This window comes from Artemia sp. Qi Xiang Cuo, chromosome 2 (genome assembly GCF_049724085.1).
Source record: "Artemia sp. Qi Xiang Cuo chromosome 2, ASM4972408v1, whole genome shotgun sequence".
Classification (NCBI taxonomy): domain Eukaryota; kingdom Metazoa; phylum Arthropoda; class Branchiopoda; order Anostraca; family Artemiidae; genus Artemia; species Artemia sp. Qi Xiang Cuo.
Genome location: NC_142795.1, coordinates 37,311,402 through 37,338,391, shown reverse-complemented (window position 1 = coordinate 37,338,391; position 26,990 = coordinate 37,311,402). Strand labels below are relative to the sequence as shown.

Below are 26,990 nucleotides of genomic sequence, written 5' to 3'. Positions count from 1 at the left end.
GGGTAACAGTTCCGATTCGTTCGCAAGATATGGCTTATGATATTAGTAGAAGAGTACGCCTGTCTTCTTTTGACCTTCTGTTGAATACTAGTACCTGAAAGCTGACTATAGGCTTTAACACTTGATAACATGTTACCAATAGCACTAGCAGCTAGAAGATGCCCCTCTTCATCAACTATTATTTTTATGTTGGCATTCTCTTTGAGTGCAATCATCTCCGGAGATCTCAATCTCACATATTCACCATCATAAGAGTTGAATTTTTTTGGTACTCCAAAGAAATTTAATTCCTCACTGTCATGACAATGCAAGCATACGTTTCCGATATTGCTGCCACTTATACTTGTTTCATAGTTCAATTACTTTTCCTTGTCAGCATTCAATGCTACAATAACACTATCATGTGAACACACTTTCTTAAAATGGTTCATCTTCACTTGTTTAAACATATGAATTATGCATTTATCCTTCCACTGCGTACAAAATACTGATTTAATACATGCAATAAACTAGGTAGTGTCAATAACCCACCATAGAGTACCAGTATGAAAGTCGCGTCGTGTGTATGAGCAAGCCTAGAGTACGATTTGTAGGGCCGCAAGCATATTTCATGTCATTTTAAGACACGTATAAAAACAAAGTTAAATAGTTTCAAGTCAAAAAATTCAGTCCCAAAAACAGTGCTACTACAAACAACATTTTTCTAATAGTAAAAGTCACGACTAACATTTCTATATCATCCTCATTTTAAATTTGGAAAATATTAAGTTTGATTTTGTTCTTATGTTTGAAGTATGTTTCATGCCATTCTAAGACGTGTAAAAAAAAGTTGAAAAAAAACCATGTTAAAAAAATAAAAAAAATAAAAAAAACTTCAGAAAAAGTATAAAAAATGGGGGGAGGGGCCCAAAAAGTGGGAGGGAGCAGGACCCTTGGAGGTTGGGGATAGGGGACCTTTGGAGGTTGAGGTCCTTGATGGTTAGGGTCATTGATGGTTGCGGTCCTTGATGGTTCATACTTATAATCGTCTCACTACCGGATTTCAAAGGATTTCTAAAGATTGTTCCGAATTTCTTTATTAAAATTCTTTTCCTGGCTTCTACAACTCTATTAGTATCAACTTTTTAGTATATTACAATGTTAGAACATATTTTATATTGACAACACTGTTCAAATGGTACTTGTGTAATATACAGAACACATCTGAGAAGTGAATCTAGGTCAAGTCACAATGTCATCTTGTCATCGTTAATCATTTCCATAGATTGTTGCTAACGATGCTAGTTCAAATTTATAATAAATTGCCTATGAGTTAGTAACCCCTTCGGAGTTACCTTAACTGGTAAGCAGTTTAACCCTTTTTACCACCTTCATACAATTCAATTAAAAATTTTATCTAGCTCTGTTTCACTCCTATTATTCAATCACCAATTAAAATCATTCATTGCATAGTTATGCAAATGCTATACCTTTTTTTCGCAAATTGAGTTAGTTTACGCAATGATACAACTTTTTATTATTTTCATAATAAAAAAAACCACGCCTAACATATTGCTTAACAGACAGAATTTCGTAACCATCAACTTAATTTAACCATACCAGGAAAAAAACCATCGGTGTATGAAAACAGCCATAACTCTATCAGAAACATGAAATTTAATACAAAATCATTGTACTGTTAACAGTACGAATTTTCATGGTAAGCTGATTATAATTACAACATAAAAAATACAACCGAAGATATGACTTTATAGGCGTGGTGTTTTTTTTTATATGATACATGTATAAGTCTTGATTGTAGGTATGGGGACTGTTATGTCGAATGGTAGAGGGGAATATCTTGTTGGAATGATGGAATATGTGTCTTGTCGGAATGACTGCCCCGTTGAAATGACTGCCCCGTTGGAATGACTGCCCCGTTGGAATGACTGCCCCGTTGGAATGACTGCGCCGTTGGAATGCAGGACTGCCCTGTTGTATGGTATGGGCACTGCCCCGTTGGAACTGTTACTACAACACTACTACCAGCCCCCTTGCTCTTTTTAGATGCTCCCTCCCTCATCATTGATAATTTTCTTTTTTTAAACTATTTAGTTCCAAACAGCCAAAAGGTCTAGTAACTATGCCTCTGGGGATGCAATCCCCCCATACCCCCAGGGCAAAGATTGTAAATTTTACAGTTTGCCTTTTATTACAGGCAGGATTTATCATTAGGAAGAATGGGGGGGGGTGTGTGATTCTATGTATTTTCGAAAAGGCTAAGGGTATTAGCGTGAAACTTGGGGAAATTTTGTGTCACATTTTAAACAAACCTAAAGATACTATGGTGTGTCCTGTTCGTTAAAAAAAGGTATCTGATATAGAAGAAGAACATCCGAGAGTATTACGTTTACACTTTCAGGGCATGTTGAGGAGGATGTTAAAAACTGGGCGGAAGGCAATCAGTCCCCCTCCATTCCTCTTTTAGCTGCCCTCCATGTAAAGATATCTGTTCAAAATTTTGAAATAGCCATCTCGTTCAAAATAGTCTAAGAGCTCATCAGCTAAATCTCCATGGATTACGAAGCCCCCACAGCCCCTGAGATAAGTGTTGTGAGTTATATAAGTTGTCTATTGTTTATATACAAGGTTGGTTATTCGTAGAAGGAGGCAGGTTTGATCCCAAGTTTCCAAAAAGGCTAAGAATATTAAAGTAAAACCTTTAGAAGATATTGAGGGGGATGTTAAACCACATCAAAGCATACTGTATGCAGAAAATACTAATGTAAATGCGCGTGTCGCGGCTGCCGCCACGACACGCGCATTACCGTACGGAAAATACAATAAAATAAACCATGTTCTCGATTCGGCAGCTGCTTTGAAGTACCATGCACAGATGGGACAGTGGTGCTATTCTCAGTTATGACAAACGATCAAGACAGGGCGAACCAACGATGAGCTGTAACAGGTTCTTTGATAACTACATTTTTTTAACTAGCAAAAAACTTTTTTTTAGGGAAATGTAGATGACTTTCAAACGAATACACGACTAATGCCAAGGAGTTCTATGAAACATTTTGAGGTCGGGCTTTGCTACCCAGAATTCCCAAAACTAGGGCTTCCAGCAAGGGCGCCGGAAGAAAATTTTCTAGGGGGGAAACAAAGAAAAGCAAAGTTTAAACTTATTATCCAGTTGTCAAATTGACCCTCTTTCTTTTTATTGTCCTATTCAGCTGATAAAATAAACAGGTTCAAAACACTTTTTCGTCCCAAGAGAATCTTACCAAATAGTTTGTGATAAGAAAATCGGAAGTAAAAAGTGACTTGGGCCAATATTCACCAAAACTAAAAATGGGATTCCTAAGACAATTGCTATACCGGCGGTATTGGCTTTTTATGCTGATTCTGAATATATAAAATTCTTTCAGTTTATTGTTACCCACCAAAAACGAAAAATCTGAGAAAATTTCCCTGATTTTTGAAAAAAGGAGAAACATCTCCAAAAAATCAAGTAATGTTATTTAAAATCCTTATGTTAGGTATATCTTACCAGAGAACCCTACCGTAGAGGTTTCAAGTTCCAATCTGCAATATGTGGAGTTTCGCTTTTTTTCCGAAGAAACATCGTCGATGCATGTTTATTTGTTTTGTTTTTTCTCAAGAGTGATTGTATCAAACCGAAGGTCCTAGATAATTGGGAGGGAACTCATTTAAACATAAATTTAAAGCTCTTTTTTAAGTGACCATACAGATTGGGCCAGGGGGAGCCTTGTTTTCTACACCTTAGGGCGCCAAGCTGTGACTTCACCCCAAAGAGGATGAATTTGCAATCAATTTAAAGTTCTGAGAAGTCAATTGATTGAAAAGTATCAATGAACTACATCAATTTAGGCTTCCCAGTTGCAAAAGAGGTAATGCCATACGTTGGCAGTACTGGGTTCAACCAAGTTGATTCACTTTATTTGTAATGAAATCACGTTTGGTGATCTGTAATTGTGTAACAAAAATAATGAGGCGGGAGAGGGGGCTAAATCATTGTTTAGGTGGGGGTGGGGTAGATGTCTAAGAGAATCTATTTTAATGGCCAAACTGCTTACTCTTCATGAGACTTCAGATAAATATTTAAAGAGGTAGGGGACGTAAGAATTAATTAAAATGTTTCTCTATACAGCTAAAATTTTATATTTTTATAACTACCTGCACAGAGGACGAAAAGGCAAGGCAGACCCTCATCAGTCCCACCAGGAAATTTCTTTGGGGTGGCAAATACTGGTAGAAACCTAGTTTTCAGCAATTTCAAATGGTGATATTTTTCTTTTTCTATTTATATGAAGTACTTAAATGTATTTAAACAAATGTATGTAATGTATTTATCTATAAGAGGATCCTAATTATGATGGTTATGATGGCTTCAGTTATGAAGAAGATTAAAAGTCTCACAGAATTTCCATACATACAAACAATAACACGCTTAGTAGAGAAGGGGGTGCCAGTCGTGACGGGAGTTCATATATGGGCATAGCCTCCCTAGGGGAAATGGATTTCCGAGAAATTGATTGCGTAATCGAAGGGGAAGTGAATTTCTGAGAAATTGATTTGTTGTTTCCAGGAGAATTGTCTCCGGGCGAAGTTTGCACATGCGCATTAACGGGAGGGAAGAGATTTATTGATCTAGGACTCGAGAGGGAAAATGGATTTCCGAGAAATTGATTGCGTAATCGACTGGGAATTGTATTGATCCGATAACAGGAAACAAATCACGTGTCTCATTCTAAGCCAATCAGAGGGCTGGTTACATATTAGCGGGAGAGGATTGCAGGGAATATAAGGAAAGGCTTTTTGCTATAGTTTTTATTAGTCTGTGAATTGAATTCAAAGGAGTAAGAAGAACAGTTAATGACTACAAGGGGGAGTCCATATATCGGCAGAGAGTCCCTAGGGAGAACACCTGTGCTGTCAGTCCGGCGGGGCACCATATATGGGCATGGAATCCCCAGGGAGAACACGTTTCCGAGAAATTGGTGTTCGTTCAGGAGAATTGTCTCCGGGCGAAGTTTATTAATGTTTGATGGATGATGTCAAGGTTGATTGATTTGTTGGTGTTCGTCCAGGATAATTGTCTCTGGGCGAAGTTTATTAATGTCTGATGGATGACGTCAAGGTTAATTGATTTGTTGGTGTTAGTCCAGGAGAATTGTCTCCGGGCGAAGTTTATTAATATCTGACGGATGATGTCAAGGTCGATTGATTTGTTGGTGTTCATCCAGGAGAATTGTCTCCGGGCAATGTTTACTAAAGTCTGAAAGATGATGTCAAGGTCGATTAATTTGTTGGTGTTCATCCAGGAGAATTGTCTCCGGGCGAAGTTTATTAATGTCTGATGGATGATGTCAAGGTTGATTGATTTGTTGGTGTTCGTCCAGGAGAATTATCTCCGGGCGAATGTTTTGATCCTAGAGATGTAGAGATTAACGCGGGAAAGGGTTTCCTAGGAATTTCAAATGTGACAGCACAAGAATGCCAAAACAAAAGAAATACGCAGAAATTACGTTTAGAGATTATTTGGGTGAAACCGTTTTGAGACATTTTAGAAGATGATTTAAGCGAAACCGTTTGAGGCATTTTAGAAGATGATTTTAGAAGAGGATTTGACGGTGAAACTCTGTGGTCGTTATAATATACAAGTTCTATTTGAACTGGGCTGTGAGGTCCTCTACCCCAACCCCAAAGGGCCCCGATGCCCCTACCCCAACCCCGAAGGAAGCCCTCAGCTCCCAAAGATCACCTGGGCTCCCAAAGGACCACCTAGCCTCCCAAAGGCCCCTCTAACCCCCAAAGGCCCCCAGGGCCCCAAAGAGCCCTCTTCCCATTTTTTAAATACTTTTTTTGTGCACTTGAGACACAGAAGGGCCCCCACATTTCAAAAGGCTTTATTATGTCTTTTCAGAACAAGTTCCTTTCTTAATGTCATTTCTAAACCCATTTTACAAGTTGAAGTACCCATCATTTTCACCCACAACTTTACTTTACAGCCTTTTGAATGCCCCAACACCAAGCAGTACTTTTCAAAAGGCATTTCAGAACAAGTTCTATTCTTAATGTCCCTCCTAAACCCATTTTACAAGTTGAAGTACCCATCCTTTTCCCCATAACTTTACTTTACGACTTTTTGCACACCCCAACATCAAGCAATACTTTTCAAAGGCATTTCAGAACAAGTTCTTTTCTTAATGTCCTTCCTAAAACAATTTTACAAGTTGAAGTACTTATCTTTTTCACCACAACTTTACTTTACGACTTTTTGCATACTCCAACATCAAGCAATACCTTTCAAAGGCTTTATTATATCTTTTCAGAACAAGTTCTTTACGTAATGTCCTTCCTAAACCAATTTTACAAGTTGAAGTACTCATCTTTTCCCCCACAACTTTACTATAAGGCGTTTCAAATACCCCAACATTAAGCAATTCTTTTCAAAAGGCTTTATTATATCTTTTCAGAACAAGTTCTTTACGTAATTTTCTTCCTAAACCCATTTTACAAGTTGAAGTACTTATCTTTTTCCCCACTACTTTACTTTACTACTTTTTTGCACACCCAAACTTTTTTGCACACCCAAAGTTAGGTTAGGCTAGGTTAGCCTACGTACGCGCGCGTACGTAGGCTAACCTAGCCTAACCTAACTTAACTTAACCTAACTTAATCTAACCTAACCTAACCTAATTATACACCTAACTTTTTGCCTATCTCTCACCTAACCTAACGTAACCTTAGTGAAGCGTACGTAGGCTAACCTAACCTAACTTAACCTAACCTATTCTAACCTAACTTAATCTAGCCTAACCTAACCTAACCATACGCTCCGTAAAAGTTTAGGTTAATTTATCATGAACGCTCATAATAAGTTAACCTAACCTAACCTAACTTAAACATGTAGAAATGTTTCTATTTATTTATTAATATTTATTTATACCTAACCTAACCTAACCTATTGTTTTGGAGGTTAGATGAACGAGTTTGAACGATTGTCTTTAATAATAGAACGAGGCACTCATTTTCTAATTTAAAAATGTGAGGGGTAAATCCATAAGACAGAGCAGCTCAAGTTTAATTTAAAATTAGAACAGAACTGTAAATTTTTCATCTCTCTGAGAAAAAAAAAACTGAAGTGGAACCTTTCTATTTTCTTGGAAAAATTAGAGGAGAACTTGAACATTTTGTACTTCATTGTGAAAATTTAGAATTAAATTAGAAATTTTTATCATCATGGTTAATATTCACGATCAATGTATAACTTTTTCTCCCTTTTATAAAAATCTTGGAACAGAACTTTAAATTTTTTCATCTCTTTGAGAAAAATTGGAACTGTATTTAAGTAAATTTAGAATTAAAGTGAAACTTTTTATCTTCATTTGAAAATAATCACAATCATAGTATAGCTTTTCCCATCTTCTACGGAAAAATTTAGAACTGAACTTTAAATTTTTTATGTCTTTGAGAAATTAAGAACTGATGTGGAAGCTTTTTTCATTTTCATTGGTAAAATTCAGAATTGAGCTAACTTTTTTCTCTTTTTTAAGAAAATTCAGAACAGAACTTGAACATTTTGCACTTCTTCGAGAAAACTCAGAATAAAAGTGGAGCTCCTTATCTTCATGTCGAATATTAGCAATCAATGTATAACTTTATCTATCTTCTATGAAAAATTTGCAACAGAACTTTAAATTATTCATCTCTTTGAGAAAAATCGGAACTGAATTTAAGAAAATTAGAATTAAAGTGAAACTTTTTATCTTCACTGGAAAATAATCACAATCATAGTATAACAGTTCCTATCTTCTACAGAAAAATTTAGAACTGAACTTTAAATTTTTTATGTCTTTGAGAAATTAAGAACTGAAGTGGAAGGTTTTTTCATGTTCATTGGTAAAATTCAGAATCGAGCTAACTTTTTTCTCTTCTTTAAGAAAATTCAGAAGAGAACTTGAACATTTTGCACTTCTTCGAGAAAACTCAGAATTAAAGTGGAGCTCCTTTTCTTCATGTCGAATATTCACAATCAATGTATAACTTTTTCTATCTTCTATGAAAAATTTGGAACAGAACTTTAAATTTTTCGTCTCTTTGAGAAAAATCGGAACTGAATTTAATAAAAATTAGAAATAGAGTGAAACTTTTGATCTTCATGGAAAATAATCACAATCATAGTATTACTTTTTCTATCTTCCATTTAAAAATTTAGAATAGAACTTTAAATTTCGTTACGTCTTTGTGGAATAAAGAACTGAAGTGGAAAATTTTTATTTTTCCTCGGAATATTGAGTTGATAAAAAACTTATTTCTTTTCCATAGAAAAAATTTAGAAGATAATTTAAATTTTCTTCAATTCGTTGAGGAAATTTAAAATTAAAGTAGAACTTTTTATCTCCCGGGAAAATATTCACAACTATGATATTACTTTTTCTATCTTCCTCCGAAAAATTTAGAATAGAACTGTAAATTCCTTTATGACTTTGTGAAATAAAGAACTGAAATGGAAGATTTTTATTTTCTCTGGACAAATTAGAATTGAATTTTGTTCTTTGGTAAAATTCAGAAGAGAACTTGAACTTTTTATATTCTGTGAAAAAATTGGAACAGTATTTAAAATTTTTCATCTCTTTGAGACAGATCTGAACTGAAGTGGAAAATTTTTATATTATCTAGAAAAAAAGAAATGATCAATAACTAATCTCTTTTTCATTGAGATAACTCAGAATAGAACTTGGAATTTTTCTTCACTTCGTCGATAAAATTTAACATTTAGCTATAATATTTTATCTTCTAGAAAAAAATTCAGAGCTGTGTCATAGCTTTTTCTATCTACTACAGATAAATTTAGAATAGAACTTTAAAGTTCTTTATGTCTTTGATGAACTTAAAACTGAAGTTTAAGATTTTAATTTTCTCTGGAGAAATTAGAATTGAAGTTTGTTCTTTGGTAAAATTCAGAAGAGAACTTGAACTTTTCTATCTTCTATGAAAAATTTGGAACAGTTTTAAAAATTTTTTCATCCCTTTGAGACAGATCTGAACTGAAATGGAAAATTTTTATATTATTTGGTAAAATAGAAATGATCAATAACATATTTCTTTTTAATAGAGAAAATTCACAAGAGAACTTGAACTTTTCTTCACTTCGTTGAGAAAATTTAAAATTGAACTAGAACTTTTTATCTTCCGTGAAAATATTCACAAGTAGGGTATTACTTTTTCTATCTTCCATCGAAAAACTTAGAATTGAACTTTAAATTTCTTTATTTCTTTGTGAAATAGAGAACGGAAGTGGAAGATTTTTGTTTTCTGTTGAGAAATTAGAATTGAATTGTGTTCTATGGTAATATTCAGAAGAGAACTTTAACTTTTTTATCTTCTGTGAAAAATTTGGAACAGTATTTAAAATTTGTCATCTCTTCGAGACAGATCTGAACTGAAGTGGAACATTTTTATATTATTTGGAAAAATAGAAATGATCAATAACTAATTTCTTTTTCATTGAGAAAATTCAGAATAGAACTTGAACTTTTCTTCACTTCGTTGAGAAAATTCAGAATAGAACTTGAACTTTTTACCTTCCGGGAAAATATTCACAACTATGGTAAAGCTTTTTCTATTTACTACGGAAAAATTTAGAATAGAACTTTAAATTTCTTTATGTCGTTGGAGAACTTAAAACTGAAGTGGAAGATTTTTATTTTCTCTGGAGAAATTAGAATTGAAGTGTGTTCATTGGTAAAATTCAGAAGAGAACTTGAATTTTTCTTCACTTCGTTGAGAAAATTTTAAATTGAACTAGAAATTTTTATCTTCCGGGAAAATATTCACAAGTATGGTATTACTTTTTCTATCTTCCACCGAAAAATTTAGAATTGAACTTTAAATTTCTTTTTGTCTTTGTGAAATAAAGAACTGAAGTGGAAGATTTTTATTTTAGCTGGAGAAATTAGAATTGAATTGTGTTCTTTGGTAAAATTTAGAAGAGAACATGAACTTTTTTATCTTCTGTGAAAAATTTGGAACAGTATTTTAAATTTTTCATCTCTTCGAGACAGATCTGAACTAAAGTGGAAAATTTTTATATTATTTGGAAAAATAGAAATGATCAATAACTAATTTCTTTTTCATTGAGAAAATTCAGAATAGAACTTGAACTTTTCTTCACTTCGTTGAGAAAATTAAAAATTGAACTAGAAGTTTTTATCTTTCGGGAAAATATTCACAACTATGGTATATCTTTTGTTATTTACTACGGAAAAAATTTAAAATAGAACTTTAAATTTCTTTATGTCTTTGGGGAACTTAAAACTGAAGTGGAAGATTTTTATTTTCTCTGGAGAAATTAGAATTGTAGTCTGTTCTTAGGTAAAATTCAGAAGAGAGCTTGAACTTTTCTTCACTTAGTTGAGAAAATTTTAAATTGATCTACAACTTCTTATCTTCCGGGGAAATATCCACAAGTATGGTATTACTTTTTCTATCTTCCACCGAAAAATTTAGTATTGAACTTTAAATTTCTTTATGTCTTTGTGAAATAGAGAACTAAAGTGGAAGATTCTTGTTTTCTCTGGAGAAATTAGAATTGAATTGTGTTCTTTGGTAAAATTCAGAAGAGAACTTGAACTTTTTTATCTTCTGTGAAAAATTTGGAACAGTATTTAAAATTTTTCATCTCTTCCAGACAGATCTGAACTAAAGTGGAAAATATTTATATTATTTGGAAAAATAGAAGTGATCAATAGCTAATTTCTTTTTCATTGAGAAAATTCAGAATAGAACTTCAACTTTTCTTCACTTCGTTGAGAAAATTAAAAATCGAACTAGAACTTTTTATCTTTCGGGAAAATATTCACAACTATGGTATAGCTTTTTCTATCTACTACGGAAAAATTTAGAATAAAACTTTAAATTTCTTTATGTCATTGGTGAACTTAAAACTGAAGTGGAAGATTTTTATTTTCTCTGGAGAAACTACAATTGAAGTGTGTTCTTTAGTAAAATTCAGAAGAGAACTTGAACTTTTCCATCTTCCATGAAAAATTTGGAACAGTATTTAAAATTTTTTCATCTCTTTGAGAAAAATCTGATCAGAAGGGAAAATTTTTTATATTATTTGGAAAAAAAGAATTGATCAATATCTAATATCTTTTTTATTGGGGAAATTCAGTAAAATACATTTTTTATCTTCAGGGAAGATTTTGGAAGAGTATTTAAAATTTTTCATCTATTTAAGATAGATCTGAACTGAAGTGAAAAATTGCTACAGTATTTTGAAAAATAGAAATGATCAATAACTAATTTATTTTTAATTGAGAAAATTCAGAATAAAACTTGAACTTTCCTTGACTTCGTTGAAAAAATTGGAAATTAAACTAGAACTTTTTGTCTTCTGGGAAAATATTTACATCTATGGTATAGATTTTACTATTTACTACGGATAAATTTAGAACAGAACTTTAAAGTTCTTTATGTCTTTGAGGAACTTAAAACTGAAGTGGAAGATTTTTATTTTCTCTGGAGAAATTAGAATTGAATTGTGTTCTTTGATAAAATTCAGAAGAGAACTTGAACTTTTCTATCTTCTATGAAAAATTTGGAACAGTATTTTAAATTTTTTCATCCCTTTGAAAAAAATCTGAACCGAAGTGGAAAATTTTTATATTATTTGGAAAAATAGAATTGATTAATAAATAATTTCTTTTTCATTGAGAAAATTTAAAATTTAAATAGAACTGCTTATCTTTCGAGAAAATATTCACAACTATGATATAGATTTTTCTATCTACTAAGGAAAAATTTAGAATTTGTAAAATTGGTTTAGGAAGTATATTGAGAAAGTAACTTGTTCTGAAAAGATATAATTAAGCCTTTTGAAAAGTCTTTCTTGATCTTTGGGTGTGCAAAAAAGTCGTAAAGTAAAGTTGTGGCGAAAAATATAACTACTTCAACTTGCAAAATTGGTTTAGGAATGATATTAAGAAAAAAACTTGTTCTGAAAAGATATAATAAAGCCTTTGAAAAGTATTGCTTGATGTTGGGGTATGCAAAAACTCGTAAAGTAAAGTTGTGGTGAAAAAGATAAGTACTTCAACTTGTAAAATTGGTTTAGGAAGGACATTAAGAAAAGAACTTGTTCTGAAATGCCTTTGAAAAGTATTGCTTGATGTTGGGGTTGTGCAGAAGGTCGTAAAGTAAAGTTATGGAGAAAAGGATGGCTACTTCAACTTGTAAAATGGGTTTAGGAGGGACATTAAGAATAGAACTTGTTCTGAAATGCCATTTGAAAAGTATTGCTTGGTGTTGGGGCAGTCAAAAAGCTGTAATGTAAATTTGTGGGTGAAAAGGATGGGTACTTCAACTTGTAAAATGGGTTTAGGAAGGACATTGAGAAAGGAACTTGTTCTGAAAAGATATAATAAAGCCTTTTGAAATGTGGGGGCCCTTCTGTGTCTCAAGTGCACAAAAAAGTATTTAAAAAAGGGAAGGGAGCTCTTTGGGGCCCGGGGGGCCTTTGGGGGTCCGGGGGCCCTTGGGAGGCTGGGTGGTCCTTTGGGAGCCGAGGGGACCTTTGGGGGTGGGGGGCTTCCTTCGGGGTGGTGCTAGGGGGATCAGAGCCCTTTGGGGATGGGATAGAGGACTTCACAACACTGTTCAAATAGAACTTGTGTATTATAACGACCACAGAGTTTCACCCTCAAATCTTCTTCTAAATCATCTTCTAAAATTATCTTCTAAAATGCCTCAAACAGTTTCGCTTAAATCATCTTCTAAAATGTCTCAAAACGGTTTCACCCAAATAATCTCTAAACGTAATTTCTGCGTATTTCTTTTGTTTTGGCATTCTTGCGCTGTCACATTTGAAATTCCTAGGAAACCCTTTCCCGCGTTAATCTCTACATCTCTAGGATCAAAACATTCGCCCGGAGATAATTCTCCTGGACGAACACCAACAAATCAATCAACCTTGACATCATCCATCAGACATTAATAAACTTCGCCCGGAGACAATTCTCCTGAATGAACATCAACAAATCAATTGACCTTGACATCATCCGTCAGACATTAATAAACTTCGCCCGGTGACAATTCTCCTGGATGAACTTCTTCTGAAAAGATATAATAAAGCCTTTTGAAATTCGGGGGCCCTTCTGTGTCTCAAGTGCACAAAAAAATATTAAAAAAATGGGGAGGGGGCTCTTTTGGGGCCCGGGGGGCCCTTGGGGGGCCGGGTGATCTTTTGGGAGCCCGGGGGACCTTTGGGGGCCAGGGGCTTCCGTCGGGGTTGGGGTAGGGGGATCGGAGCCCTTTGGGGATGGGGTAGAGGACCTCACAACACTGTTCAAATAGAACTTGTGTATTATAATGACCACAGAGTTCCACCCTCAAATCCTTTTCTAAATCATCTTCTAAAATCATCTTCTAAAATGCCTCAAACAGTTTCGCTTAAATCATCTTCTAAAATGTCTCAAAACGGTTTCGCCCAAATAATTTCTAAACGTAATTTCTGTGTGTTCCTTATGTTTTGGCATCCCTGCGCTGTCACATTTGAAATTCCTAGGAAACCCTTTCCCGCGTTAATCTCTTCATCTCTAGGATCAAAACATTCGCTCGGAGATAATTCTCCTGGATGAACACCAACAAATCAATCAACCTTGACATCATCCATCAGACATTAATAAACTTCGCCCGGAGACATTTCTCCTGAATGAACATCAACAAATCAATCGACCTTGACATCATCCGTCAGACATTAATAAACTTCACCCGGAGACAATTCTCCTGGATGAACATCAAAAACTCAATCGACCTTGACGTCTTCACTTATACAATAATAAACTTCGCCTGGAGACACCTCTTCTCGGATAACACCAACAAATCAACAAACCTTGACATCAGCCTTCAGACTTTAATAAACTTCGCCCGGAGAAAATTCTACTGGACGAACACCAACAAATCAATCAACCTTGACATCATCCATCAAACATTAATAAACTTCACCCAGAGACAATTCTCCTGGACGAACATCAACAAATCAATCAACCTTGACATCATCCATCAAACATTAATAAACTTCGCACCGGAGACAATTCTCCTGAACGAACACCAATTTCTCGGAAACGTGTTCTCCCTGGGGATTCCATGCCCATATATGGTGCCCCGTCGGACTGACAGCACAGGTGTTCTCCCTAGGGACTCTATGCCCAATGGACTCCCCCCTGTAGTCATTAACTGTTCTTCTTACTCCTTTGAATTCAATTCACAGACTAATAAAAACGATAGCAAAAAGCCTTTCCTTATATTCTCTGCAATCTTCTCCCGCTAATATGTAACCAGCTCTCTGATTTGCTTAGAAGGAGACACGTGATTTATTTCCCGTTATCGGATCAATACAATTCCCAATCGATTACGCAATCAATTTATCAGAAATCCATTTTCCCCCACGAGTCCCAGATCAACATATCTCTTCCCCACCGTTCATGCGCATGTGCAAACTTCGCCCGGAGACAATTCTCCTGGAAACAACAAATCAATTTCTCAGAAATTCACTTCCCCTTCGATTACGCAATCAATTTCTCGGAAATACATTTCTCCTAGGGAGGCTATGCCCATATATGGACTCCCGTCACGAGTTATAGATCAATACATTTCCCCCACCGTTAATGCGCATGTGCAAACTTCGCCCGGAGACAATTCTCCTGGAAACAACAAATCAATTTCTCAGAAATTCACTTCCCCTTCGATTACGCAATCAATTTCTCGGAAATCCATTTCCCCTAGGGAGGCTATGCCATTGTATGGACTCCCGTCACGACTGGCATCCCCTTTTCTTCTATTCTTCTTCATCCAACCAAAATACTTTAGTATTTTTAACATTTTGTAGAAATTTACTTAAAATACTTTAGTATTTCTACTATACTTTACTATTTTTTAGTAGTATTAACAAAGACTTTTCACCAAAAACACTATTCACCGCCAATTTTTTAAGTATATTCAAATTTTGTCCAAAATGGAAGTTGGAAATTTAAACTTAGGGCAGTACTAATCAACGTACAATTATTGATATACACATTTTAACAATAATTAACAAGGTATTTAAAGGACCGGTACTTCAAATTATATCTTGGTTAGGCCTGGTTATGATTTGGAAAAAAATCAGAAATTAAATAAAAAAAAATGGATTTTTTCAACTGAAAGTAAGGAGCAGGTTTTAAACCTATTTGAACAGATTTTCTTTATATGAAGGAAATTTTTAAAGAAAATATGAATTTTTGAATTTTTTTTGAATTTTTAAAGAAAATTTGCAATTGAAAAAAAAATATTTTTAAAGCACTAAAAAACTTTTGTTTAATGAGCAAGGTTTTGAGAAGGGGGCAGTCAACCTTATGAACAGAGTAATTTCAATTTGTTTTAACTTTTAAACTTGCTCCTTACTTTAGTTGAAAAACCTTTTCTATTTGTTTAATTACATTTCATGAAACTGTAAAGTTTAATGAATACAATACTTTTGGTAACGCAGAAAAAACGATCAATATTTCAATGATCTCTGTTTGGTTTTTGATGGGAAATCAAACAGTTCATCTTTCAAATTATTTATTACCTTCAATTTTCTCTAAAACCTTTATTAGCTGATACTAAATGATGCTAAATGTTAAAATGGATAAAGCAATGTCAAGATTTTAATCGAACATTTGAGAAAGACAAATATCAAACAGTTCGTGGTAACGAACTGTAAGTAAGAAGTGACCCAGCTCAATAGTAACCGAAACTATAAAAAACGAAATTTTGATACCAATAGGTACATCAAAAGAATCAGATTTTTATGCTGATTTCAGATATATAAGTTTTATCAAGTTTAGTCTTACACATAAAAATTTACGCACCTGAGAATACTTGCGGATATAATATTTTCGGAAAAAGGAGGAAACACACCCTAAAAGTTATAGAACGTTAATGAAAGTCACACCATTAGATTCAGCGTATCAGAGAACCTTACTTTTAAAGTTTCAAGCTCCTATCTGTAAAAATATGGAATTTTTATTTTTTTGCCAGAAGAAAGATCACGGATGCGGGTTTATTATTTTTTTTTCCAGGGGTTATCGTATCGAACCAGTGGTCCTAGAATATCGAGGGAGGGCTCATTCAAACGGAAATTAAAAGTTCTAGTGCTCTTTTTAGGTGACCAAAAAATGGAGGGCAACTAGGCCCCCTCCCACGCTCATTTTTTCCCCAAGTCACCCGATCAAAATTTTGAAATAGTCATTTTGTTCAGCATAGTCAAAAAATACAATAACTGTGTCTTTCATGACGACTTAATCCTCCACAGTCCCCGGGGGAAGGTCTGCAAGTTATGAACTCTGTCCAATTTTTACATATAGTATTGGTTATCGGGAAGTATACAAAAGTTTTCAAGGTGGATTTTTTCTGGTAGTTGGGGGTATGGGTCGGGGGTTACATGGGAGGATCTTTCCATGGAGGAATTTTTCATGGGTGAAGGGATATTACTATGAAGGGGGCGCCGGATATCCCAGCATTATTTAGAAAAACGATCAGAAATTAAATAATAAAAAGAACAATTTTTTCAACTGAAAGTAAGGAGCAACATCAAAATTTAAAACGAACAAAAATTATTACGTATATGATTGGGTTCATCCCCTAGTCATTATCGCTCTTTAAGCTAATGTTTTTTTTTTGTAGCCTACTTTCATCAGAGCTATTTATTCTAATTAACGGCCTTTGTGATTAAGGGACCATTCTTAAACAATTGGAATCAAATTTGAAATTTAGCGTAAAGAGCGAGGTATTGACTAGGGGGCGAACCCCCAATATACGTAATAAAATATACGAATATAAAAGTTCGTTACGTAAGTTAATTCATAAGTTACGTCAGAACAAAATTTCGAGAAAGCCATTTAGCCAAAAAAAAGGTAAATTAATATGCAAATTTCGTTTTAATTATTTATGTATGGTACAGCCAAAATCAAAGCTGCATTAATTCAAAAACATTCAGAAATTAAATAAGAAAAAACTTTTTTTCTTAGCTGAAAGTAAGGAGCGACATTATGACTTAAAACGAACAGAAATTATTCTGTATATAAAAGGGACTGTCCCCTCCTCAACGCCTCACTCTTTACGCTAAAATTTGACTCTGTCTCACAACTTTATTTTTTAAAACAATAAAAAAATTTAACAGTAAATGCAGCTTAGAGACGAACATTTGTCTAAAGGCAATGAAAAAAGTACGTCAATTAAAGAAAAAGTATATAAAAATGAAAAAAACTAAGTAATTACAAAAAATACACAAAACAATAGTCTACTTACGAAAACTAAGATATAAACTTCCAGTATTCAGTTCTGTTGAGCAATACCGAAGCGCTGGACGGATTTTTTTTTTAACAATATCGGTAGTTATGAACTTGGTTATAAACACCAAGTATGCCTTTAGAATAGTGTTTATAAAAAGTAACACATTTTCAAAGTAGTTAGTTCAAAGTAAAACATTAAAACTAAGATTAAGAAAATCAAATAAAATTTTTTATTCAGTACTTTTAATTTAATTTTGAATATCAAAACCCAATACATTTGACACCTTTACACTTCATAGCTGCAAAAAATTAAATTTTTTCAAAGTGACAACTAGATCAATACAATCACTCCTGGTAAAAAAAAAGTAAATGATAATAGAACACAAAAAACATATCTATTCAGGGGGAAAATAAAGAAATTCCCATTATTCCGTTCAGGGGAAACAATTCTGATTATAGTGGCTTCAGATATGAGCTCAGGGGTACTCTTGCAATGCTACGCTTGTGTTTTCTATAATTATACGAAATTTCTTGTGTACTAATAACTGCACTAATTACTAATAAGCAAATACATATTTAGGATCATCATAAAAAGCTGATTCTTGAATTTAATGTTATCAACAGTTAGGCTCATGTACTTTCGTTATTGAACAAGGATCATTATTTACTTACCATTCATTACCAGGAAGGTTTTTTCTTCTTTTTTTTTACTCCAAAAAAATCATATAGAAAAAATGCTTGTTGAATACTGGAAAAGGGTCACTCAGTCACAAATTAATACTTATATTTTCCTCATTAAGGGTCAAAACCTATTGGCAGGTAGATAACAACGGGGCACCAGATATTTTTTCCATGGTTTTTCCCTATTCTGCTCTCTTTCCTTTCGTTTCCTCAAAATTAATGTTTAGTCCCAAACTTCCGGGGGGTATACCCCCTTCCCCCCCCCTGCCGGAACCCATGCCAGGGGTTGACGTCAGCCTCTAAATTTCCAGTATTTTCAGGTACAATAGAACAATAAAAAAAATCTTGGAGAATCCATGAACCAATCGGAAGGGAAAGGCAGACCTTACAATTATTATAATATTATATTCTGGTTCCCAGATTTGCAGAGATTTTTTTTTCTTTCAATGTACGATTGAAAATTCCGGAAACCTAAAAGTTCAAAAACGCCTTTTTTCGGATTATTTGGATTTACTAACGGACAGGCTTCATATTCCGGATGCAGTGTATGGAGGACGTTAAACTACAGTCTGGAAGCCCGAATTCTGGAAATTCTGGTGGTGAAGCCCGGCATAAAATTTATCAGTAGTCTTCAGTCATAAAATTCAGATAAATTGAAAAAGTAAAAAAAAAGTCAATGAAGAAAAATAGTTACAACTCATATTCACGAAGCAATTTCAGGCGAGGGAGTGGTTAGAATCCGAGGTATGTTTGAAGGTGACGGTTTTCGAAAATTTTCCCCCAGTTTCTATTTTTAGGTTTGAAATCCAAATTCCTAAATTTTGCATTTTTAAATTGAAATTCGATGTAAGTTTTTAAACACTGGTCAGGCTTGTCTTTAAATTTGGGAATAACTGCTTACAAAGATTTTTGACGAATTTCAAAGAATTTATAGTCAAATCGCTGGGTTTCACCCAATCATGTGCTCCACTTGACGACCTGCGAACGAATTGCTTCGTTCTCATCAGGGACAAAACACTCGAGACATTTAGCCTATTCCATGACTTGGTTTCGATAACCGACAAAATAAAAACTGTCTCTCTGCTCCAGCACGGGGCAAGCTGCAGAGAGTCAGAAAGAACTTGGACAAGTATAGAAAAAGTTCGTTTCTAATAGCATCTTTAAAAAGGGACAGAGCTTTCCAAAATTTGCATCGATTTTCGAGGTCTGACTGCGGAACGTGACGGAGACAACTCTTTTTGGTAACAGCTCTGAGACTGGAACTCTGGAAGCTCTTGACTTGTTGAAATAAAAAGATAGTTTTTGAACCCAAGTAAATGGACTTTAATCTGTTAATCAATTAACTGTGACTGGTTACCTCTCAGAAAACTGAAATGAATTTATCTTGCACATTGATGCGATTGTACTTTGTTCATCACTAATTGAGTAAACTGAATGAGAGTCATCTAAATGGGACAGAACTTTGACTCTCCTGACTAGTGTACTAGAAGTTTGAACTATCTTAGAGCTATAAGACACCCTAGAGGTTAGTAATACTATGGCTTACCTAATTAAGAAACGTAGTAACTGTAATCAGAGTATGGGAAAATTTCCTGAAACCAAATTAAGCCGTCATGCCAGAACTGATTTGAAACAGTCTGCCTTTCAAAGCAAGTATCAAGAAGAAGCCGAGAGAGAAGTAAAGAGAACTTTGACCGCTAATGTTCACGCGAATTTGCAAAAATGATTGTAATAGTAGCCATAATATCTAACGCCATTAAAATCGGACTGTGTAATGAACGGAACCTAATTTGTTTGCCTCTGAATTCATTGAAGATAACAACAGTTTTTATGCTAAAATATCATCATCGTTTACCAGATTTCGTGAAATTTATTAGATCCTCTAAATTTACTAGAATTTTTTTTTACTAGATCTTGTAAAATCCTACTGGCGGTGCCAACACTGTTTTTAACCGAACACTGGCAGGATTAACACAAAATGCTAGGGTATTTAGGATTGCTGTTATTGATGTTAGAAATAAAGATAACCAGGTACTGGTGCATTATACCTAACACAGCGCTATAGGCTGTCCAAGGAATGCAGACATGGAGACCCGTAACACGGGTATTTGCTGTCTAAATTGATCGCAAAGCGTGGTTTCTCATTGAATTTACAATATTTAAACTGTTTTTTTTTCGGGGGGTTCACGGGAAGGGAAAGATACCTAAGTTGGGTTAGGCTACGTATTTAATATATGCTATGCTTTACCCCCCACCCACTTAATGTGCACAGATATAGCCCAAATTTGTTTCTAAACTATTATATATTCATCTTATTTTATTTTATTTCATTAGCATTAACCGAACTTGACTACTTTCGCGTGTTAGGTATAATGCATCAGTACCGATAACCATTTAGTAGTGTCTAGAGTTAATTTAAAGTTGAAATTTCGAAAGGGTAACTACCTTCCGGGAAGCTGTGACGTTGGTAGACTCCAGGAGGAGAAACTTTCCAGAAACAGTTGAATACTAAACTTAAGAAGTTAAGACTCGACAATGTAGAAGATGGATGGAAGGATTTTAGGAAAACAGTTTGTGAAGTTGCTGATGGTGTCTTAGGGCATGAAAGTTAGAAACACAACTAGGAATATTAGTGAAAATGCTTTATGTTGAATAGAGAGGAGAAGGGGTTTCTACAAGAACTATTTGAGTGATAGATCATGTGAAAATAAGAGGAATGTAAAAATGTCGAAAAAATATTGAAATAAGAACTAAGGAGGTGTGAATTGTCGGCCATGGATAAAATTGCTGGGGATCTGGAAGACGGCATAATAGTAAAATATGGTTCTGACATGTTAACAAATTGAGAGGTAGTAGTCAATCTGAACATTGCCCAGTTAAAGATAGGAACGGGGCCGTAATTAGTGATAAGGGAAGAGTTAAAGAGAGATGGACAGAACATTCTGAGAATGTGGCAAACCAGGAGGGAGCCACAGGAAAAGATATAGAGAAAAATTAATAAAATTTGCGACACTTTGGATGTGAAGGAAGATTTATTTGTGAGGAAGAATTAGTAACAATACTAAAAGGATTAAAAAATAACAAGGACTCGTGCGTTTATAGTGGAGTAATAAGTTTCTTAAATATGGTGGTTATGAGGTTAGAAATAAGTTACTGAAGATTATGTATATGATTTTTGAACACAGGGAAGCACGTAGAAATTTTAAGAAAACCCTGGTTAAAGCCCTGTGTAATTAAGGTGATCAGAGTGAGTGTGATAATTCTAAAGGTATTAGCCTGGTTACTGTAGGTAGCAAATTTCCAAGTATTATGATACTTTTTATGCTTAGAGATACTGTAGGAAGTTTCAAGAGATGAACTGTGTGGTTTTAGGAAGGGTGGATGATGTTTTGACCAAATTTTCACTGTTAGTAATTGAGAAGTTCCTCAGTCATCAAACATCATGAGTCATCAGTTTTAAAGATTATGAGTACGCGTTTGATTCAGCTGATACATGAGCCTTGGCAATGATATTCGTAAAACTTGGAAGGTAATAAATTCTTTACTTAAACCCGGTTCTAAATCTAGCTCTTTACCTGTGAGTCTGGTCATTGGTGATGGAGCTGTGGAGGGTGAGCTTAATGTCCAAGAAGCATTCACTTCATTCTTCGCTATTATTGGTAAGAATATTACTTCTACAGTTACTTTGTCTCGGCCTAAGCAGGACTTTAGATCTTACCTGGGGCTGTCTTGTGTTAAGTCTATGTTTCTAGAGCCAGTAACAGTAAGTTAAATTACTAAAATTGTTAATGGTTTGAAAAACTCGTCCTCATCTGGGCCAGATTCTATCCCTACTAAGGTAGTTAAATCTATTATTCCTTCAGTAGTATTGCCTCTAACAAAACTTGTTAATCTCTCGTTTCAATGTGGAGTTTTTCCGGATGCTCTTAAGCGTGCTCGGATTATTGTTTTGTATAAGGGTGGACCAAGAAATGATCTGGCAAATTATCGACCAATTTCAATTTTATCAGTATTTAGTAAAATATTTGAAACGGCTATGCTTTCTCGTCTCCTTACTTTCTTGAAATCTAAAAGTTTTCTTCATGATTTTCAATTTGGCTTCCGAATGAATCACTCCTCTGAGCATGCCTGTATGACCCTTTTGAATTTTATTCATTCTGCGTTAAATTCGGGATTGATTCCGGCTGCTATATTTCTGGATATTCGCAAGGCTTTCGATTCCTTAACCCATGGAATTCTTCTATCGAATTTGTCTCATTTTGGCTCAAGGGGAAATGTATATTTGGTTTCGGTTTTATTTGAAGGATAGGTTAATTCCTGTTGATCCACTTTTCGGGTCACCCTCGCAAGTGAATTTTGGTGTCACCCAGGGATCAGTTTTAGGGCCTGTGCTATTTTTGATCTATGTAAATGATCTTTATTATATTGTAAAACAGCAGAAACTTATTAATTGCTGTAGACTTTGTCATCTTAAGCCTTCCCTTGCCCATAGTGGCAACAATAGTTCGCCTTCTTCTGATGCCCTTGTTTGTTTTGCTGATGACAGCACACTTTGCACTTTGGGAAACTGCGAATCTGAGCTTCGATTACATTTGGAAAACTTGTCTGAGAGGGTAATTTTGTGGCTTGATGCTAATTTTATTACCCTAAATTTTTCTAAGTCCAGTTTTTTTTATTTTTTCGCGTGTTTCTCAGGTTTATCCCCAGTTATCAGAAATTCACCAGCCAAATGGGATAATTCATAGATCTAAAGACCGATATGTTCGTTTTTTGGGCATTCTTGTTGATGAAAACCTATCTTTCAAACGTCAGATTGATTTTATTAAAATGTAGATATTCAGGTATCTCGGTATTTTACGGAAAATTAGACATAATTTTCCTTGGTCAATTTTGAAAATCCCTTTTCACTGCTTGATTCAATCTTACGTTTCTTATTGCCCAATTGTGTGGATGTCAACCTTTCCTTCATTGTTAAAACCACTTTCTAAGGTTTGCAATAAAGCTAGAAACCTCACTCAGGAAACTAATCGTTCATTAGTTATACCATTACTTGATCTTGAGTCACTATACATTCTTTCATGCGCATGTTTTACTTTTTCTCAGCTTCATGGTGATCTCCCCCGGCCCCTAACTGTTCCGCTGTCTTTTACTTCTGATAAAAATAATTATAATCTTCACAATATGACAAATCATGTTCAAGTTCCATTTACTCCTTGCATAAGGTCAGATTTTAATCCTCTAATGGCGTGTCATATTGTTTGGAATAAGTTGCCTGAATCAGCTGGAGGGTGCCACTCATTCGGTTCGTTTAAAAAAAATTGTTAAAAATTCTTTGGCTTCGTAGAAGTTATTTTTATTTATTTATTTATTATTTTTTTAAAGTCTATTTAACCTAATTAACTAATTTAGTTTGTTTATTCTATTTTTTCTATAGTTTTCATTTTATCTATATTTTCTTTTCTTCTCCTTCGCATGTGAGTAAGTGATCATTTTAAATTTTCTTTTGCTTTTCATCTCTCAGAAAGCAACTCATTTGTCTTCCCTCTTCTTTACAGGCCAATGAGCCTTTGGGGGATTAATAACATGTAATATTGTATGTGTATCTAATGAAGAATAAATCTTATCCAATCTTAGCGAAGGTCTTATTCTTGCATGGTATACCAGACAAATATATTAAAGTGATTAGTGATATGTACGAGAATAACACTGCTGCAGTTAAGGTAGGAAATGAGGTTAGTAGCTGGTTCCGTATTAAATGGGAAGTTAATCAGGGTTGTGTTCTATCCCTGTATAAATGGGTTACTTTGATGGACTGTGTCTTAAGGAGCACAGGAAACACAATGGGAGAACACGGAATCAAATGGGCCAAAGATTTTCCTTTTCTGCCAATCGTCTATGGCTAAACGGAATGCAGGTTCGCCCCCGGTTGTTGTGTAACCATGTCTTAGCGAAAGATTTAAGGGAAAATGAAACGTTCCTGGAAGGGTGTAAAGGGGGAGGTATTGAACAGATTGAGATGGAGGAAGAGCGTGCATAGCTTTGCTTGTCTCAGCCGACTTGCTGCTGTGGTGAGTAATAGCGTAAGTAGTAGTAATAGTGTACGAATTTAACAGAATCCTCTGACCAGACAACTCTTTGCAAATGACCTCTAAACCCATCTCCCAAACACTCCAAACGGACCTTTCTATGGTATTCCACTATGTACAGTGTTGTCCCAGAGCCAAGGTCGGCCATTTCCATCATTTAGTAAACTTGGCTATACCGACTATACGTGCATCACTGAAATTATCTACACAATACAACAAGTGAAAAAATCGCCCAGGAAATCGGGGATTGACAAAATGGTGCCGATTGTGGTGAAGCTTTAAATTATAGAATAGCTTTTTTTTTGCGTTATCCCTAATAGTTGTGCCGTTCACCAGTTAAATGAATATAGATTGAGTCTTGGTTCGCAAAGGCAAATAATGGGAAAAGCCGTAAGAGTGCTTCTAATGCTACACATTATAATTCAAAAAAAAAAAAAATTCCGACGGAAGCAAAGAGCGAAGTTGAAACTTAGAACGGACAAAAATTATTACTTCACAGCCTATTTAATGTATATTAATATAACTGGTGCAAATAAACCAACTAATTATGTTTCCCTATGCCCTTATTATTATACAAAAATAGCGCTTTACTGAAAACTTAAAAGTCAAGTATAAAAACAGGATTATTGATTTAAGAGACAAAAGTGAGTATGTAGCCTGACAACACAAAAACGAATCTATAAAGATTTTCATAATCTTACACCAGTTGTGACACCGGCAACTTTCATAACACAATTAAAATTATCCTAACAAGACAAGGGTTACACTGAATATTTTTTAATAGTCGCAAATTGATTGAACAACATAAAGATCTGTTAGACAAATATATAAAGCAGCATTTTGCTTTAATAAGTTATAATATCAATAGTGGGTAACATACAGTGTTAAATTGTAAGGAATATGCTTTAGTATCCTATCACTTGAAATGAAGATCAAATAAGACATAATATGAACTCTGAAAATCCGATTATTTCTAGTCTATAGTCTATTTCTAGTCTATAGTCCCAATAATATCAAGATGGCCTTAATTTGAACTTGTGTACAAACTAATCCTGACATGTCCTTTCAAACAGTTCGTGGTAACGAACTGTAAGTAAGGAGCGACCCGGCTCAATGGTAACCGAAACTCTAAAAAACGGAATTATTTAGAGCTCTAAAAAACGGCATTATTTCAAAAACGTTCAACAATAAAATTAAAAAACGATTTTTTTTATCTGAAAGTAAGGAAAGACGTTAAAACTTAAAACGAACAGAAATTATTCCGTATACGAAAGGGCCTGCCCCCTCCTCAACACCTCGCTCTTTACGCTAAAGTTTTTTAATGTTTAAAAAAATAGAGTTGTGAGAAAGTCACACTTTAGCGTAAAGAGCGAGGCGATGAGGAGGGGACAGCCCCTTTCGTATACGGAATAATTTCTGTTCGTTTAAAATTTTAACGTCTTTCCTTACTTTCAGTTAAAAAACTTGTTTTTTAATTTAATTTTTGAATGTTTTTGAATTAATGCAGGTATTGATTTTGGGTCACCGTACATGAATAATTAAAACAAATTTGCATATTAATTTTACTTTTATTTGGTTAAATGGCTTTCTCGATACTTGTTTAATTTTATTTACGGACGTTTTTTTAGTATTAAATATACGTAACTTACATAGTAACTTACGTAACAAACTTCTATATTCATGTATTTTAAATACGTATATTAGGGGGCTCGCCCCCTAGTCAATACCTTGCTCTTAAAGCTAAAGTTTAAATTTTGTTCCAATTCTTTAAAAATGACCACTTAATCACAAAGGCCGTTAATTAGAATAAATAGCTCTTATGAAAGTACTAAAAAATCTTTGGCTTAAAGAGCGTGGTATTGACTAGGGGGTAAACCCAATAATATACGTAATATTTTCTGTTCAGTTTAAGTTTTGATGTTGCTCCTTACTTTCAGTTGAAAAACTTGTTTTTTTATTTAATTAAGAAACAAAACGAGAGCAGTCTTTGAACTGAGCCATTGTGCAGAAGTGATACCAAATTAAAAGTAAAAAAATAAAGAAAATCCTAAAATGGATTGTTACTTTATCTTAAAAGGGACTGATCCTAAGAGGAATTGATAATTTCTTGATTCTTTAAAAAATGTCCTTGATTGGTTTGCATTCATTCTACCCAAAATGCTAGATTATTTTGTGGTTTCAGTACAGTGGTAGTTTTTTCTCTTTCTAAAGGCTTAGGGAAATATTATTAGTTGGTTTATTTGTGCCAGTTATATTAATGTATATTAAAAAGGCTGTGAATTAATCATTTTTGTACGTTTCGAGTTTCAATTTCGCTCTTTGCTTCCCTCGGAAAAACTTTTTTTTTTTATATGTATCTTCTTTCGTTTGTTATTAAAATTTAATACAGAAACAGTACTGCCGTGATCTTTTTTTATTTATACGGAATAATTTATGCATATTTTAAGTTTTAACGTCACTTCTTAGTTTCAGTTGAAAACTTATTTTTAATATAATTTCTAATTATCACCGATCTAGGGCAGATAAGACAGCTCTAAAATTTACTGCAAACAACCTTGACAGCTAAAAAAAAATTTAGTCTTTAACATAAAGTTCGTTATCCATACTTCAAAAAACAATACATATTTTTCAGGAACGTTTGTTTTTCGATGAGTAAAAAGCTGTTTTTACTCGGCCGACTTCCCTGAAAAGGCCATAAAGAAGACAGGGCTTTATACTCACCTACTGATTAGCAGAAACTAGAAGGCTTCTGTAACAAAAGAAAGCTGTTTTAAGGCTCATTTAAAAGCTGGTATTTGTACTTAATCGCTTTTTATAAATTTAACGTGATAGTATATTCCAACAAAGTGCAATTTTGGCTGTTTCCCCGACTTTTTTAATGAAAAAAGTGCCTTTTCCAATTAAA

At 34.2% G+C, this 26,990-nt stretch overlaps 1 protein-coding gene across 1 annotated transcript in view; it reads left to right on the top strand.

The window, feature by feature from the left end:
- The window catches only part of LOC148955194 (cubilin-like), a 232,136-nt gene that overhangs the window by 19,686 nt on the left and 185,460 nt on the right, over positions 1-26,990 (top strand). Inside the window, exon 3 of the mRNA XM_089106517.1 lies at positions 21,567-21,658. Within this exon, the coding sequence (XP_088962643.1) occupies positions 21,567-21,658 (92 nt within the window). The remainder of the gene's footprint in view (positions 1-21,566; positions 21,659-26,990) is intronic.